Source organism: Eretmochelys imbricata, chromosome 15 (genome assembly GCF_965152235.1).
Source record: "Eretmochelys imbricata isolate rEreImb1 chromosome 15, rEreImb1.hap1, whole genome shotgun sequence".
In the NCBI taxonomy this organism is placed as follows: domain Eukaryota; kingdom Metazoa; phylum Chordata; order Testudines; family Cheloniidae; genus Eretmochelys; species Eretmochelys imbricata.
Window position 1 is genome coordinate 2,808,235 of NC_135586.1, and position 16,348 is coordinate 2,824,582.

General features: G+C 42.8%; 1 protein-coding gene across 4 annotated transcripts in view; it reads left to right on the top strand.

Moving 5' to 3' along the window:
* The window catches only part of OSBP2 (oxysterol binding protein 2), a 354,387-nt gene that overhangs the window by 17,835 nt on the left and 320,204 nt on the right, over positions 1–16,348 (top strand). Inside the window, exon 2 of one of the 4 annotated variants that reach the window (XM_077834778.1) lies at positions 4,824–7,226. The exons of 1 other annotated variant lie outside the window; for it this stretch is intronic. In XM_077834778.1, coding sequence (XP_077690904.1) covers positions 7,120–7,226 — 107 coding nt within the window. In that variant the 5' untranslated portion in view covers positions 4,824–7,119. Of the gene's footprint in view, positions 1–4,823; positions 7,291–7,366; positions 8,178–16,348 lie in introns of those variants that run through there. 2 more of the 4 variants (XM_077834780.1, XM_077834779.1) reach the window with 2 other exon arrangements.

Consider the following 16,348-nt stretch of genomic DNA (forward strand, 5'->3'; position numbering starts at 1 on the left):
GGAGGGGCCTGCAGATACTCTTACTATGTGGTCATTACACCTCTTTCCTGGGGGCAAAACACCTGCAGTTGCCTCTACTCCTGTGGCTGCAATACGGCAGCAGAGATTCTGCACAGTCTGTTCTGGAACCTGGGAGGAAATCAAATCCTGGCCCAGTTACCCAAGCTGTGAGCAGGAAGGGAGGTTGTGACAGTAACCATCTCTGAAATGCCTTTCCGTAGCTCAAAAGAAAACAGGAACCACTTATAAATCTGAAAAGCTGCTTTGGAGAGAAATGAGAACATTGCTACTTCAAATAATAACCAAACTACTTTATTCCACTGCTATGGATTCTTTGGTTATGCAGCTGCTTTTAGTATTGTAGAGAGCTTGTGTAGTAAAACATTAGTATTACTCATTAAAAATTGTTCCAGTTCAAACCTAACAGCTAGTGAAATTCCTGGATGTCTTATCATAGTCTGTTTAAAAAAGCAGAATAGTTCAACAAGCCAAGCTAGCTTGTTCTCTTAAAATTACTGCAAATTTCCAAAAACACCAGCCCCATGTAGCTTTATGGAAGAGTTATTGGTTGAAGCACAGAAAGAGCTTGAATGCAGGTGATACAGCTCTGAAATGTTGTGGAATAATTCATTCATGCACTAGTTGGCAACTTTAGTTCCAAGGAGCGTTGAATTTCTGGGGCCAGTGAATCTATGGAATCGCAGGGAAATGAGGTTGAGAATCAGGCCTTTCTAGCAGGGCTTCCTTACCCTGTGGAGTGGAACTTGTGACCATTTAAATATGCTTTCTAGATGGTCCACGCATTTTTGCCTCTCCAGGGGTTGGGCTTCCTGCTGCTACTACCCAACCCTCGCTTTCAAATATCTTATACTTTTGTCTCAGCCTACTTTATGTGGGTGCACAATTCTTTTTACCCCCAGATTAGCTTTTTGAGCACGTACTGGCTGAGTAATGCAATTTTCAGGAAAATACTGAAATAGTGTTAGGAAGAAATAAGAGAAGTGAAAATTTCTGGACATACATTGTCACCTGAGCTTGTAAATAGAGCTTGAATTCAGAACTGAACTGGAACCTTAATGTTGACCCTGTAACATGCCCATTATCTGCTTATCTACCAACACCCCTCTGGCACCAACCACCAAGCCTCCTCCACAAGTCCATTATGAACAACAGTACAATACTGTAAATAAAGAACCATAACTATTGGATTACCTGGGCATTGGATTTGAGTTGGGTTCTAAGTTCACACTGGAGATACCATCAGCTGTCGTACTGTAAGGAACTCTTATGTTCCCCCCCATGCCACCACACTGACCCAACCACGCTTTCCTCCACTTCAGCCAGTAGTCTACAGTGATAACTTATTTCTTGTACACAGTGTAGAAACAGCACCTAGCTACCACCACTAGGGTTATGCCCTCCATAGGATACGAGATGTGTGGTCAGGGATACATTTAGTTCAGATTCAAATTTTACAATCACATTTCTCCTAGCTTAATAAGTTTTACTACATTGCCCTATCTGTGAGAGCAGGGGGAAGTCTGTGGTCTTGTTGTCTGTGACCATAAATTAATGTTTCCATAATCGATCTTACTGCTTTGTTACAGTGTACTGTACACTGTGTGCACAGAGATGCAATAATACAGTGTTAAAGTTGAAGTGAAGCACTTAAGTCAGGGAACTCAGAAGTTAAGGTTTTTACTGCATCGTTAACTCTGCATGTTTGCATATTCTGTGTTTTAGGGCATAGATTAATAAGTGATATGCACAGTCCTACATTAAATGATGAAAACTGGTCTAGGAAATACAAGGCATGAACATTAAAGTAGAATGAAATTACCATGACTTTAGGAACCTTAATCTTGGAATTGCCTGAATTGAGTGCTAGCTCGCATAGTCCTTAACCTTGCACCATCTTGTCACTTTTAATTTCTCTCTCCTTTTTTAAGGCTGAGAAATTCAGTTATCAGGTACTGAAGAACTTAAGTTGGCATTCCAGCTTCAATTTTAACTAGCTTCTCCTAATGGCAGAAATTTCTATAAAAATAGATACCATGTAAGGGAAGCAATGGATTTTTAACTGCAAAAGAAAACATGCTGTTATACTTTCTCAACATTCAACACACCACTTACTTTTGAGTCTATCCATCAACTCCTCATACAAAAATATATTGATGGAAACAAGAAAATTCACTCTTCCAAACCTGTCTGTCTCATTTTCAGTAAAGGTTAAATGCCTTGTTAGTCTGAATTACTGCTTTTTTTAAAATGTGCAGACATTTCTAGTTTCATCTGTGTGGTCATTTGTAAAACTAAACAAAAGAATTATTGGCAAGTATGAATTTATTGTTTAAAAACCTATGGGCTCCGAGCTCTTGCTTACTGCATTCCTGAAGGGCCACACACCTATCTTCTTGTCCACACACCTTTAGAAAGAAGTTTTTGCTAGTTGTACTTTATTTTTTGTGCTGCCAAATAGCTAGATCAATAACTCAAATTGAAGTTGGCAGCTCTGTCTTGTTTGGCAACAAACAGTCTACAGTCCTTCAAGTATCACGTTATCTCACTGGGGTTTGATACCAAGGTGTATAGAAAGTTAGTGTACGAGTTGAGTGCATTGTTAAACTTCATATTTCTCTCTCCTTGAATAGGTCTGCTGCCAAATTTACATGACTGCTGCTTAATAAGAATGGATTTAAAAACTAAGCCATGCTATGGTATTGCAATCTTCCTGATAACATTTACTACAAAAATAGGCAGTCTCCTTAATTTCTAAGATGAAACCTAGCACTGCTTTAAAAGTAATTTGAGAGTCCTGCATAACGAATATTCCTCATATTCAGGTGCAGTGTAGGGATGTGTAATCCTTTCTCAGCAATCAGATTTCTTAATCCGTTTGTGTGTTAAATATATATAAATATTCCTAGCCAAACCAAAAAACTGACAAACCTCCATACATCACAAAAAAGGCAATGGCTTTGGCTATGGATAAATTGCTGGATTTAAGGAAAAAACTTGCTCCATAACCTCTCTTGTCAGGGATTCATAAGTGCAACTGCCTCAGAATGACAGGGTTCAGAGTAGCAGCCGTGTTAGTCTGTATCCGCAAAAAGAAAGGGAGTACTAGTGGCACCTTAGAGACTAGCAAATTTATTTGAGCATAAGCTTTCGTGAGCTACAGCTCAGAATGCATCCGATGAAGTGAGCTGTAGCTCACGAAAGTGAATGCTCAAATAAATTGGTTAGTCTCTAAGGTGCCACAAGTCCTCCTTTTCTTTTTGCCTCAGAATGGATATCTTCCTCAACTGAAGAGGGGAAGATTTCCTTTCAAATCTGCTACAAAGCTGGAAGTGTTGATTAATGAATCTGCTCATGCTGAACTGTAATTCCATCCTGCAGTAAAAGTTTTATATTTGCATTAGTCCAAATGAGAATTCACTGTTCCATATCCAAAATAAACATTTTTTCTTATTCCTCTCAAGGGGTTTGGGGTTTCAAAATGCAGGTATGCTCCAGATTTTTTTTTAGACAGAACAAATGATCCCTTTTATGGAAGAAGAAGCATGGTCTAGTTGCTAAACCCAGAATTCATGTTTCCCATCCTTTTCTCAGATCTGTCACTGACTGCTTGGGAACCTGGAGCCTCTGTTTCAGTTAAAATAGGCTAACCCTCCCCTGCTCTGGTGAGGTTGAAGCTTTGGTTACTTTAACGTCAGATGAACTGAAAAACAGTATAGAAATGCAAAGTCATCTTGGGAGCCCAGAGCATTGAGAGGCTGAGTGCTTTCTGCATGGGCAGCCCATGTGCTACAGCTCCAAAGGTGGTGGTTCTGCCAGCTTAGGTTTAATCTGTTTCCCTAAACATGTTCCTAAATACGACAGTCTCAGGTGGGGGAGAGTTGAGTGGGCTTCCTGTCTGGTGTGGTACTTTGGGAGGAATAGTAGGGGACTCTGGAAAGTGGAAAAGCAGCAGGATTGTGGTAACCATATGGCATGCAAGGGGGAGTTTATAGCCCGGGGAATTTAATGTTACTAGCAGGAGTGCTCAAAATTGTCCAGTTGCAGTGCTCTTGCATGAATTTAAATTGCTGTTTAATGCTAACCTTGAACTGTAATTCTGCTGAGTGTCTCATCCTGTTCACATAAGTAAAAAAGTGATGTTATATTAGGCTTAAATATCTTTATCTGCTTCCACATACAAAGGTGGTGAATGATGCTGGATACTTGACTGCTCCTAAGCACCATTGTTAACATCCTGTGGTGATTCTCTAAACTGTCAATGCTCCTTCACTGAGGCAAGGAAAGGAGAACTTAGGATATCCCCATCCAACACCTCAATTACCCCAGTTTTTTGTTCTTCAAACATTTCATTGTCTGTAAGCTGCAAGTAAGGGACTGTAGAGACTGTGCTGGAGGTTTTATTTAGCCTGATAGAATTGAACAAAGGCCAGAAAATAGCCATTTCTTTTGCAATTGTTAAGGTTCCAGTTTGGGACAGTGAAGGGGTTTCCTGCAACATTTTTTTCCATTGTTGATACTCTAGGGATCTTCCCTTTCTCTGAATCAGAGTTTAAAATCACACATTTTTAAACGTTTCTTTTCATGGGCCCGCTTTCAAAAAATCAGAAGGAAAGGAAGCTGGAGAGAAAAATGAAGGTAACTGAAAACCAGACTTCAAGGACAAAAGCATTTCATTGCCTCTTGGAAGGAAAGGAAGATGACAAGCCCATGTTGTTTTTTATGTTTCTATATAAACTAGAGTTTTGTGTTTGGTTATTCATTCTTGTGATCTTTAAAAATTGGTTGACTCTTTTCTGTTGTAGTGCACTGTCTTCTTCTGTACAAACCAGCAAAGGAAACAATGGCAGCTGAAACCAGTGACCAAGTGATCTGTCAAATGAAAGATTACTAAAGGTGCAGACTGAACTGCTTTGGCCATCAGTTGGGAACTTTTGTTTACGACCCACTGCAATGATGTTGTTGGACAACTTAGCGAATCTACGCTGGAATGTTAAGCACCTGTTCTGCCTACACCTCCGTTGTTGTTGACTTTCCATCTATTGTAAAGCTTGCTAAGAGGAGAAACTGCAGAGGCCTATTGTGTTGCTTTCTAAAGAGCCATTTGGACAGATGGAGCCTAACATAGAGCTCTTTACTTTATCAAACCTTAGCTGCTGGGAATGCCTGTTCCTTTCCTAGAAATTGCTGCCTACCTGAGGAGATCAGAGTAACAGCATCTGATGAAGTGAGCTGTAGCTCACGAAAGCTTATGCTCAAATAAATTGGTTAGTCTCTAAGGTGCCACAAGTCCTCCTTTTCTACCTGAGGGGAGAGAGAATGGGGAGGTAGATAACACAATGCACTTTGAGACTCTAAATGCTTCCCATTGTTACATGTTTGTATCAAGAGAAGGCTGAGCTGTCCTAAGCAACAAGTGGAAGATGTAACTGAAACCCTAGGCTGTCCTCTTGGTTGCTATATTTTGCATACTAACAAGAAAGTGTAAGTGAAAGTGTGGAAAACCATTTAATCTATTCTCAAGCAAAGGGGCTGAAGAACTATGCATCTCTTGAAACAATCAAACTGCAGGATTAATCCTTTGAGCCTGTTGATCAAAGGGATTTATCCAAGGTAGCCAGTGCTCTTTTGCATTGGAAAGCCAGAGTTCTGCATTGTGCTGGCTCTCTTGCACTGTACTCTTTAAAGTACTGTGGGGCTGTTAATGGGGGAGGAGACAGGCCAGAAACTACTGGCCTGCAGCAGACATAAATCGGTGATTTAGAGCTGTAAGGTGCTTTCTTCCATTTCAGTCTCATGAACCATCTGGTCTTGATTAGCTTCATGTGCCAGTGTGTAAACTTTCCAAGGCAGCTGTCATTTAAAAAAAAAAAAAAAAAGGAAGGGTAACCACCTTTCTGTATACAGTGCTATAAAATCCCTCCTGGCCAGAGGCAAAACTTTTACCTGTAAAGGGTTAGGAAGCTAGGATAACCTCGCTGGCACCTGACCAAAATGACCAATGAGGAGACAAGATACTTTCAAATCGGGGGGGTGGGGGAAACAAAAGGTTCGTCTGTCTGTGTGGTGCTTTTGCCAGGAACAGATCAGGAAAGCAGTCTCAGAACTTCTGTTAGTAAGTAATCTAGCTAGAAATGCGTTAGATTTCCTTTTGTTTAAATGGCTGATAAAATAAGCTGTGCTGAATGGAATATATATTCCTGTTTTTGTCTTTTTGTAACTTAAGGTTTTGCCTAGAGCGATTCTCTGTTTTGAATCTGATTACCCTGTAAGGTATTTGCCATCTTGATTTTACAGAGGTGATTCTTTTACCTTTTCTTTAATTAAAATTCTTCTTTTAAGAACCTGATAGATTTTTTTCATTGTTCTTAAGATCTAAGGGTTTGGGTCTGTGTTCACCTGTACAAATTGGTGAGGATTTTTAGCAAGCCTTCCCCAGGAAAGGGGGTATAGGGCTTGGGGGGATATTTTGGGGGAAGATGTCTCCAAGTGGTCTCTTTCCCTGTTCTTTGTTTAACACGCTTGGTGGTGGCAGCATACAGTTCAAGGCAAAGTTTGTACCTTGGGGAAGTTTTTAACCTAAGCTGGTAAAAATAAGCTTAGGGGGTCTTCCATGCACGTCCCCACATCTGTACCCTAGAGTTCAGAGTGGGGAAGGGACCTTTGACAGCAGCTCATTCACTTTTAAGAGGGAGTGAAACAATCACTTCAGAGTGAAAGTGTTGCTATGAAGTCTTACATCACCACTTTGTGCAGAACATTTCTTTTGTTTCATTAATGAAGTAACAGTTTCACACTGTGAAGCAAGTTGAGATGCATTCCCAGGGTCATGACAGCAGCTTCAGAAGACTCTTCCGTTTTTGTTTGCACTTGTCCACACCAGCACTGTAAAAACCAGTGCAATATTTACTGTCCCTGATAACCAAATGGGCATGGGCGTAGTTTGCAAAAGTCAAATAGAGATAACGATAGCAGTAGTAAGTGTGAGGAGTACTTACTGATAGGTTAAAGTGACATCCACCCAAAATTTAGGTTTATAAAACCTCTTATTGGTAGAAATTCTTTCATGACTTTACAAAAATAAACAAGCCAGGGCCCTCTATGCTTGAAAATGAGACTGTATCTTCTAACTTCTGCATAAAGACTTTTTCCCAAATTAGGCACTTTTTCCTTCCCAGAGTGAAAGGGATTCCTGCCAAGAACTGCAGGTGAGCAGATCTGAGACTGTGTTAAAACATGCATCTCTTGTGCCTAGAATGCTCACATTGAAAGGTGAGTGTTTAAGGCTAGGTTCCTTTCTGAACAGTGTCCGTTACCAGATTATTTGAAACCGTGTTTATTAGTGGGAGTCCCGTTCATTGCTGAACTGTCCTGCCCTTTACCTTTTCTCTATGCTGGGAAAGAATTCCATGCACAAAGGGGATAGAGGAACTGAGCTGTTTGGGGTTTGAAGTGCTTAGGGTTTTGCAATAGCTCTGCCGTTAGAGACTGATGTATTGAAACTCCCCTTTATGTTAAGTGCTTGGGATAAAGCTAGAGGCTTTGCTCCACCCATAGTGTGTGAGCCAGCCCATGCTGGAGGGTACATTGAAGGAAATGGGTTTTGCAGGTGTTACGGGGAATAGATTCTGTCTGGCTCACATCTCCACTGGAAAGAGAATTTTGCCTGCAGAATCTATCTCGATTCTCAGATCCCAGAGGTAACAGTGGGGGCCAGGAATGACTCTCTGCTTGCAAACTGAGCAGGTTTTACCGGGAAGAACTGAGATCTTTTAGACATAGCACCACAATGTCATTTACTCATTTGTCAGAGTGTAATCACAGCTAAACACATTTCGAACTGTTAGCTGAAGTTGTTCAAATGGCTATCTCCTACATACACTGGCTTACTAGTAATGTCAGTCTGTGACATCGCTCCTTCCTGTTGGAACAATGTCAGGGGACACTGAAATTGGATGGATGTGGGTTCTGTGTAGGATGGGACAAGAATTTCAGCTAAGCAAAACTCTGAGGAATCCCTACATTCTTCACTAAGGTGCCACAAGTCCTCCTGTTCTTTTTGCAGATACAGACTAACACAGCTGCTATTCTGAAACTAGTAAAAGAATGAGCACATTTCTGTCCCAAAACCAGGCCTACATTGGAGATGCTCCAGAACTGTAAGTGCCTAGCACTTCCTTCTTCAATATACCCCCAGTTCTTGATTTGGGCTTATATAACCTGTAAGGTGCACTATATGATATGGCTTTTATAGTAGCTTGTATCGGGTTCAGCCATTCTGGGAGTGTTTCAAACTGTTGCTCTCATTTCTGACTACTTATGGTTAGACAGGGCCCCTCTGTTAAATCTCCTCCTACAGTTTTTGAAGGAGGATGCTACAGAAGGGAAAAGAGGCATTTTGTTTTTCCACCAGTGTGCTTAGTTTGGGAGCTGATCCCTCTAGTTATCTTAAATAGCAATTCCCTGCCTTAGTGTAGTAGGTTCTGCAGCTAAACCAAATTGGGGCAGCTGCAGAGGGAAAGGGAGTGTGGGAGGGGCGTGAAATCCCTGTATGTACACACTTTTTCTAGAGATTCTGGTATTAGGTACGGTTTCAGAGTAACAGCCGTGTTAGTCTGTATTCGCAAAAAGAAAAGGAGTACTTGTGGCACCTTAGAGACTAACCAATTTATTTGAGCATGAGCTTTCGTGAGCAACAGCTCACTTCATCGGATGCATCATACATTATGTAATCTTCAGACCTATTTTCTTCTTGGAAGCAATGTTCAGCTGAGAGCCTTCAATGTTATGCTGCATTCCTAATGTGTGTATCATCGTCCTAATATCAGTGACGAACCAGCTTTGTAATAGCAGTTTCAAATCAAGAAACTGAAAGTTCAGGCAGATGAAGTAGTCTTGCCTGACCTAGGCAGCGCACAAGATGCCTAGCATTGCATGCTAACCTGATGGCTGTGTGGTACAGTGAGGAGCCAGGAGAAAGTTGACTGTAACTTCAAATCTCCTCCCTCTCTGTAGTTTGTCACAGCTTTAACTTGATGCCAGTATATGACTGCATAAATCTCTACTAATTGTAGTCAATCTAGCAACCCAGAACACTCGGATAACTATCCAAATGGAACTGTTGCTCTAAATGTATATTTGCAATGGGGGTTTGGTGTATGGGGTCTGTCCCCAGGATCCCACGTAATATTTTTTTTTGGGGGGGGGGGGGGGGGTAGCAGTCACTGCTGTGCCAAAGTTCCCGTCTGTTTTGGTCTCACTTCTGTGAAGGGCAGGATGCATTCAACCCGGAGAACTAACACTGTTCTCCAGGTTGGCTTTAAGGGATTGCTGAGAAGTGATGAGGCTTCTCCACAAAGCCGCTGAGCATACTGTCTGCAGCCGTCTCGCCGTGATAGTCCGAGGAGCACAGGGCTGAATTTGGGATCCTTTTCCAGCCCTGACTGGTGGGAAGCCTGCCCTCCCTGCCTTTAGTGCTGCCAAGGGTGGGTTTGTTAAATAAATGCACATTGTACATACACAGACTTACAAAAAACTTATTGCAGCTGTTGTATGTGTGATTTTTCTAGATCTTATAAAAGGAAGAAAGGAAAAGTCCAGGGCTATGTGGCATGTGGGATTTGCTATCTCGTATGAGCCTTAGCTAACAAGCTTTATAAGTTCCTTGAACATGCATATGCTTTCCCTGCATGTCCTCTCTCTCCTGAAGTTGCAAGCCTGTTTTTTTTTACTGGGAGTTCTCAGTGTATAATTTTTCAGTTATCTTTGTTAAAATCTTTTATTCTCTAGACCAAGTGAAGGCATTAAAGAAACAGGGGCTGTGTGCATGCTCCTGCAGTCTCTCTCACTTCAGCTATTCGAGCTTTCGGCCTAAGTGCCACTAGATATTTTGGAAATGGAAGTTTTTTTAATCTTGCACAACACAAATGAGTGAAGGGATTTTGCTTAGTTTAACCCCTCAAGCCCGGTCTCCGTTACCTCCTGGAGAAAATGAGCATGGAAAATCTCAGCTTGCATGGTGAATTTTGCAGAAAGCTGTGTGTGTAAGGTTTGCAGTCTTTTAATATAGCATTTAATGTACTGAGAATTTTTTAAAGGTGTTAATTGAATTGAGGGTATAATGGCACCTTGCAGCTTGCTCTGTGTTGATGCTTGTTCCCAACCCCCAGTCACTGGGTACCAAATTTCAGTACAGAGTTTTAACTGCTAAGGCTTAAACTCCTAATAACAGTTGCGCTTGGAGACGGAAATGCTGATCCTGACCTTCACTAACATAGCACAAGCAGCGCCTGTAACTTAGTGCCAAGATACTGAGTGATAGGTTAAGTCATACAGAAGATACCCTTGGCACGTTAGCAGGCTGCCCTTACTTTAATGATACAGCTGGTGGTTCTCACTCAAACTTCCATGTGGAATAGAGTGGCTGGTACAATGTTTTACATACGTGGTTATTCAATGAGTTTTTGATGCAGCTGTGCACATAGCATTGGTCTTGGTCTTTGTAAATGTGATCTCAAGTTTCATGATCTCGATATCTCAAGTTTTGTCCCCATCTGAACTTGCTTCTTATTTGGCCTTTTCCTTTGAAAAAGGACGGGGTGGTTGTCATGGTGAAATGTGCAGAACTCTCAGCCTTGGAATCAAATCATCTCCGTCTACAGAGCAGATATAGCGCAGACAGCAGTGGAATAAGATTCAGTCCCGTTCTCCCCCCCACTCCACCATCCAATTATGCATCTCACCCCTGACCTGGAGGGGACCAGCTCTGTGTATAGATTCATAGATATTAAGGTCAGAAGGGACCATTATGATCATCTAGTCTGAACTCCTGCACAACACAGGCCACAGAATTTCACCCACCTACTCCTGCGAAAAACCTCTCGCCTATGTCTGAGCTATTGAAGTCCTCAAATCATGGTTTAAAGACTTCAAGGTGCAGAGAATCCTCCAGCAAGTGACCTGTGCCCCATGCTACAGAGGAAGGTGAAAACCCCCCAGGGCCTCTTCCAATCTGCCCCGGAGGAAAATTCCTTCCCGACCCCAAATATGGCGATCAGCTGAACCCTGAGCATATTGGCAAGATTCACCAGCCAGATACCCAGGAAAGAATTCTCTGTAGTATCAGAAGGAAGCTGACAGCAAGGCATCTCTGGTGGGACTTGCTGAGCAGATCTATTTCAGAGGAAAGTATCAGCTCCTATTGTTGAGGCTTTGCTGGCAGAAATTTGGAGTGGATCATATCCTTAGCTATGGATCAGGGTTAGAATGCTGGCCATCAACATGTCTGAAAAAAGCTCGTTTAATCCCACTTAAACCCACCTAAACCCAACAGCTCAAACACTGCCACAAGTACTCCTTTTCTTTTGTCTCCCTAATGTTTCCTTTTCAGCATCAAGTATTTCTGAGATCGAGTTCACGGCACAAATTCACATGTTACCCAGAGCTGACTTTTGCTTCATGAAATATGTGGAGGGCAACTTCCCTGGGGGAGAACCTGAATAGCCATATGACAGACTAATTAGAATTTCTCTGCCAGCCATCTGGAATGCAAGGGTTCACTTTTTGCTAATTGTTTGTACCTCCTAATCACTGCTTGTTGTGGGAGAAACATCCATCCCCAATCAGACTAATGAGGGGATCAGCCCAATTAGAATTTTGTAGTACCATGTAGCTTTCCCAGACTGCAATCTTAAAGCATTGGCCGTTTATAAGTCCGTCGCTCGGCAGAGTAGTGTAAGCAAACCTACTGTCTATTATTTGCCGTCCAAAGTTATTACATTGTCCAGTTCTGCTTATTTTACACTTACATGTCCTCTGTTCTTGTCTTTGCCCTGAGCTGTCTCTGCAGCTTATTAAAGGGCATTTCCTAGTGCCTTAGTCAATGTAAATGTAGTTACACAGCAATAGTGCCATCAGTTTACAGTTGAAGCTGATGTTAATCTTGCAGCACAACAGGAAAGTGGAACATGTAAACTAGCTGGAAAACATTAAAATTAAACTGGCTGCAAACTAATCTCGTTGAAAGAGAAAGCATGGGAGCAATATTATTTAGGTTGTGATCTCTGAAGTCCATGGGAAGGTGTACTGTAGTATTGTAAGACACTAAAACGTATCTTAAGATCCTGAGTTAAATAAAATTTAACGTGTGGAAAATTGGGGAAGAAGACTTCGGTTTGGCTTGGGGTAACTTTAGGTTTGTGCTTCAGTATACAGGAGCATCTGTCTATGGAAGGCTCTAGCTGATCCAGTTCAGCTGACTTGTCTTGGATTCCTCTCACATTGTGAATTATTACTCTCTGCCCAAGCAAAAAGAGTGATGTGAGAGTTATACTTAGCTGCCCCTGGCTTCTTAATAGGTGTCAATAATTAATTCTGAATGGCATCTTGGGAACAGCCACTTCTCCAATAGGCCATAATTTTAGCTGTTTTAAAGGCGCAGTTCATGTTTGATTTTCTTATACTGCCTTTGTGATAGCTGATGTTGGGCCTGTTTTGGACACGCTTTTTATGTAAAGATGGTTTTTATGATTTATGATTAAAACTTTCAAAATTGGCTAGTGATAGTCTTGGGCAGCCAACTTGACACCTTGAAGGAACCAAAAGTGCTGATCTAGCTACCCTGTGAAAATCACCTGTCAGTTGGGTATTGCTAGTCACTATTCTGCTCTGATCTCTGTTCTAGCTAGGCTCCTCACCGTAGTGTCTGAGCACCTTTCAGTAATGCATTACGCGCAGTGACTAACGGCTGTTGTGTGTGTTCTCTCATCCTCTGCTAAGGGCTGAACTGTATGCAGGGTAGTGCATTTTTGGAAATTTAATATAAACACACATTGTTATATATCAGAGAAGGGAAGTCAAAGAAATGCACCTTGCATTCAGAGTAGAATTCGGTGTAGTTTGAGATGGTCCTTAGTTCCTGGGGGAGTTGATTCCAGAGTCCCTGACTAGCACCAAGAAAGTTGTCTCCTGCACAGACCAATTTTACCCTTACTGTAGAGAATTCCATTGTGCAGAGGAGTAGAGCTGTTGACCACAGTCTTCATCCTGGAGCTTTAGGTGGTCATCTGGGTATCTCGGGCCCAGGCCATAGAGCATCTTAAAGTTAAAGACTGAGACCTTCAACTTGCTCTGATACACCGTGGGAAGCCGATGGAGGGCCAGTTGTGCTCGTGGTCACTGTGCTTCTGATGATATTTTCTACAGCATTCTGAACTAGCTGTAATTTTTTAAGCACCTAAGGCATCATTCCTAGGTATATCGCATTGCTGTAGCACAGCTGAGAGTTGACAAAGGCATGAATAACTCATGCCAGGTCATCTGCCGAGTTGGGATGGAGTCTCCTAGCCAAGCAGAAATGGTAGAAAGTGTTACTCTCAGAAGAGCTATGTGAGAGCTTAGCATCAATGTGGAATCCAAGAGCACTTCTAAACTACACGCTGAATTGACCAATTGTGGTTGTGTACTGCCAGCCCAAAGAGACCATGCCGAAAACTGCCCACTTGTATCACCTCCGTCTTTTGGAAATAATGGACTTGTTTTTTAACATTAGCAAAAGAAAAGAAGAGAGTTTAAGGAAACTGAGAACATGTTCAAAACCTCCTAATAGCTTGAAACTATTTCTCCTTCTTCTAGGTTTTTAATTTTAGAAATTAAGATAAGTTGCTTTCTCCAGAGTATGAGTTAGTAATTTTGGGTGCAGTGTTAATGTCAAGTACAAAGAGTCCTTTGTGTCAGTAACAATCAGATAATTCATGTGGGATGTAAAGCCAACAGTGTTTTTATGAAATCATTGTAAACTAATGCAAATATTTTTCTTAACCATGTGGCTGAAGGAACTGATTGTAGAAAGGGTGTCTGGTGCAGAGATTGGGTTTGTTAAAACTGTTCTCGTGGCCTTGTCGGTACCCTCCAACAGCCCATTACTTGAGTCTGGCTTTGGCCATTCAGATACATAACGACAGAGGAAGGTTCAGACAGATCTACTTTTTTGGCCACTAGAGAATAGTTCTTGCATTGTTTGCAAGGTTAACTGAAATGAAACAAGCTTTTTGTTATGCAAACGGTAGTATGAGGGAGCGTGGCACAATTTCTGCATTAAAATGACTCCACTGTTCTGAAAGGGAGATAGCAAGCCTCGCTAGCCAACACAGCTTTAGGATCTTTATGGTGGTGGGGGGTGGGGAAATGAGTTGCAGAAGTTGTGTTTGGATTTACATTGATTTTTCCAGGACATTATAAGAGACAGGGTGGTGAGGCAATATCTTATATTGGACCAACATCTGTTGGTGAGAGAGAAACTTTTGAAAGCTTGTTTACCAGCAGAAGCTAGTCCAGTAAATGAGATTCTCACCCACCTTGTCTCTCTCCTACCCTAGGACCAGCATGGCTACAAAAACACTGCAAACAGGAAATTACAGACAAGAAAGCAATTTTCTTTCCTTGTCTAATAGGAAAACATCCATTTTTAAATGAGATCCCTTTTAGGTGTATTTTAGTCTGCCTGGTACCTGTTATAATACCATACGGTTATACCTATGTCCAAGGTTACATTGTAAAGGTCTCAGTGGTCAGGGTGAGCTGGAATTTCATAGAATATCAGGGTTGGAAGGGACCTCAGAGGGTCATCTAGTCCAACCCCCTGCTCAAAGCAGGACCAATCCTCAATTTTTGCCCCTGATCCCTAAATGGCCCCTCAGGGATTGAACTTTCAACCGTGGGTTTAGCAGGCCAATGCTCAAACCACTGAGCTATCCCTCCGCATGAGTAGTAAGCAAGGAAGGATGATTGAGTCCGTCACCGCCAGGTTCCCATCACAGGGAAATGTCATCCCCTCCCACAGAGTAAAGTGCTGGCCAGTTAGTTCAGTAGGCCTGCTAAGTACTAAGGCCCCAACATCGTTTTCCAAAGACACACTAAAATAGCATGATGGGTGAATTGTTACCCTTGGCTACCCTACAAAAGTGAGCAGGAAGCAACATAGCCAGGAACAGCTAGAGGAAACAAGGCTCAGTGTAGCCAGTTGAGGACTAGATGTGAATGGGTGTGAATACTGCAGCCCTTTGCTCCAACACAAACCTCATCCCAATTCAGTGCCTCCTGGAGAGGCTGGCAATGGAAATTATTCTCTAGGACAGAGAAGAGAAGGCAAAGAGGAGGGGAATATGGTGCAACTATTATGTGACTTTACTCACTCAGCGTTATGCAGTGACTGAGCTGACTGTAAGGCGTCTAATTACAGTTGGAAGCATGACCTAGCCAGATAAGGTGCCAGGTCGCTCTAGAATGGGTCTAATGCTCTAGCAATGCAGAGCTATGCAATGCATCCGATGAAGTGAGCTGTAGCTCATGAAAGCTCATGCTCAAATAAATTGGTTAGTCTCTAAGGTGCCACAAGTACTCCTTTTCTTTTTGCGAATACAGACTAACACGGCTGTTACTCTGAAACCTGTCTCAATGCAGTAGTGTTCACCTTGCAGCATCCTTGAACTCTTAGGGTATGTTTGTACTGTGGTGATAAACCCGTGGCACCGAATCTCAGAGCCTGGCTCGCCTGACTCGGGCTTGCAGGGCTCGGGCTGTGGGGCTAAAAGTTGTCGTGTAGGCATTTGGGCTGAGGGCAGAGTCTGGGTTCCGCATCATGGGGCCTGAGCCCCGACATCTGCACTACAATTTTATTGCCCCGCAGGCCGAGCCCCACAAGCCTGAGTCAGCTGACCTGGACCGGCCGCAGCGTGTCGCAGGTCTTATCGCAGTGTAGACAGAACCTTCGGGTCCATTTGGAGCAATGCCCACCCGGCCAACACATGTATCTCTGCTTCACCATCCTTCACGTTTACAGGCATATTAGTGGGTGAAGGCGTGTGGACTTTGGCTTCCTTTCATGCCATTTCAGTACTTTCCACACAGTTCTGTTAGTGTACATGGGGTGGAGTGTGGCCTCCTTTCCTTATCTATTTGTGAGTGTTCAGTCAAACATTACTGCCCCAGGAATCGGTGGCTATGTCTACACTGCAGCTGGGAAGCAGGTAGACAGACACGCTAGCTCTGCTCCAGCTGGCATGCTAAAAACCGCAGGGCGGCCATAGAGTCACGGGCAGTGGCATGGGCTAGGCAGCCGAGGATGGACCCAGAGGGGTCGGGTGGGTTGTACTTGGGGGGCTAGCTCGTGCCTCAGCATCCATAGTGCTGCTGTCAGTGCACGACTTGAGCCGAGCTAGCGCGTGTCCGTCCGCCCGGGCAGGGCTGGGAGGCGCGCTCCAGCTTTACAGTGGGCACAGCCCATTGCTCCGAAGGTGGAGTTTCATCTAGCTTCAGCCTCCTACTGGAGCTG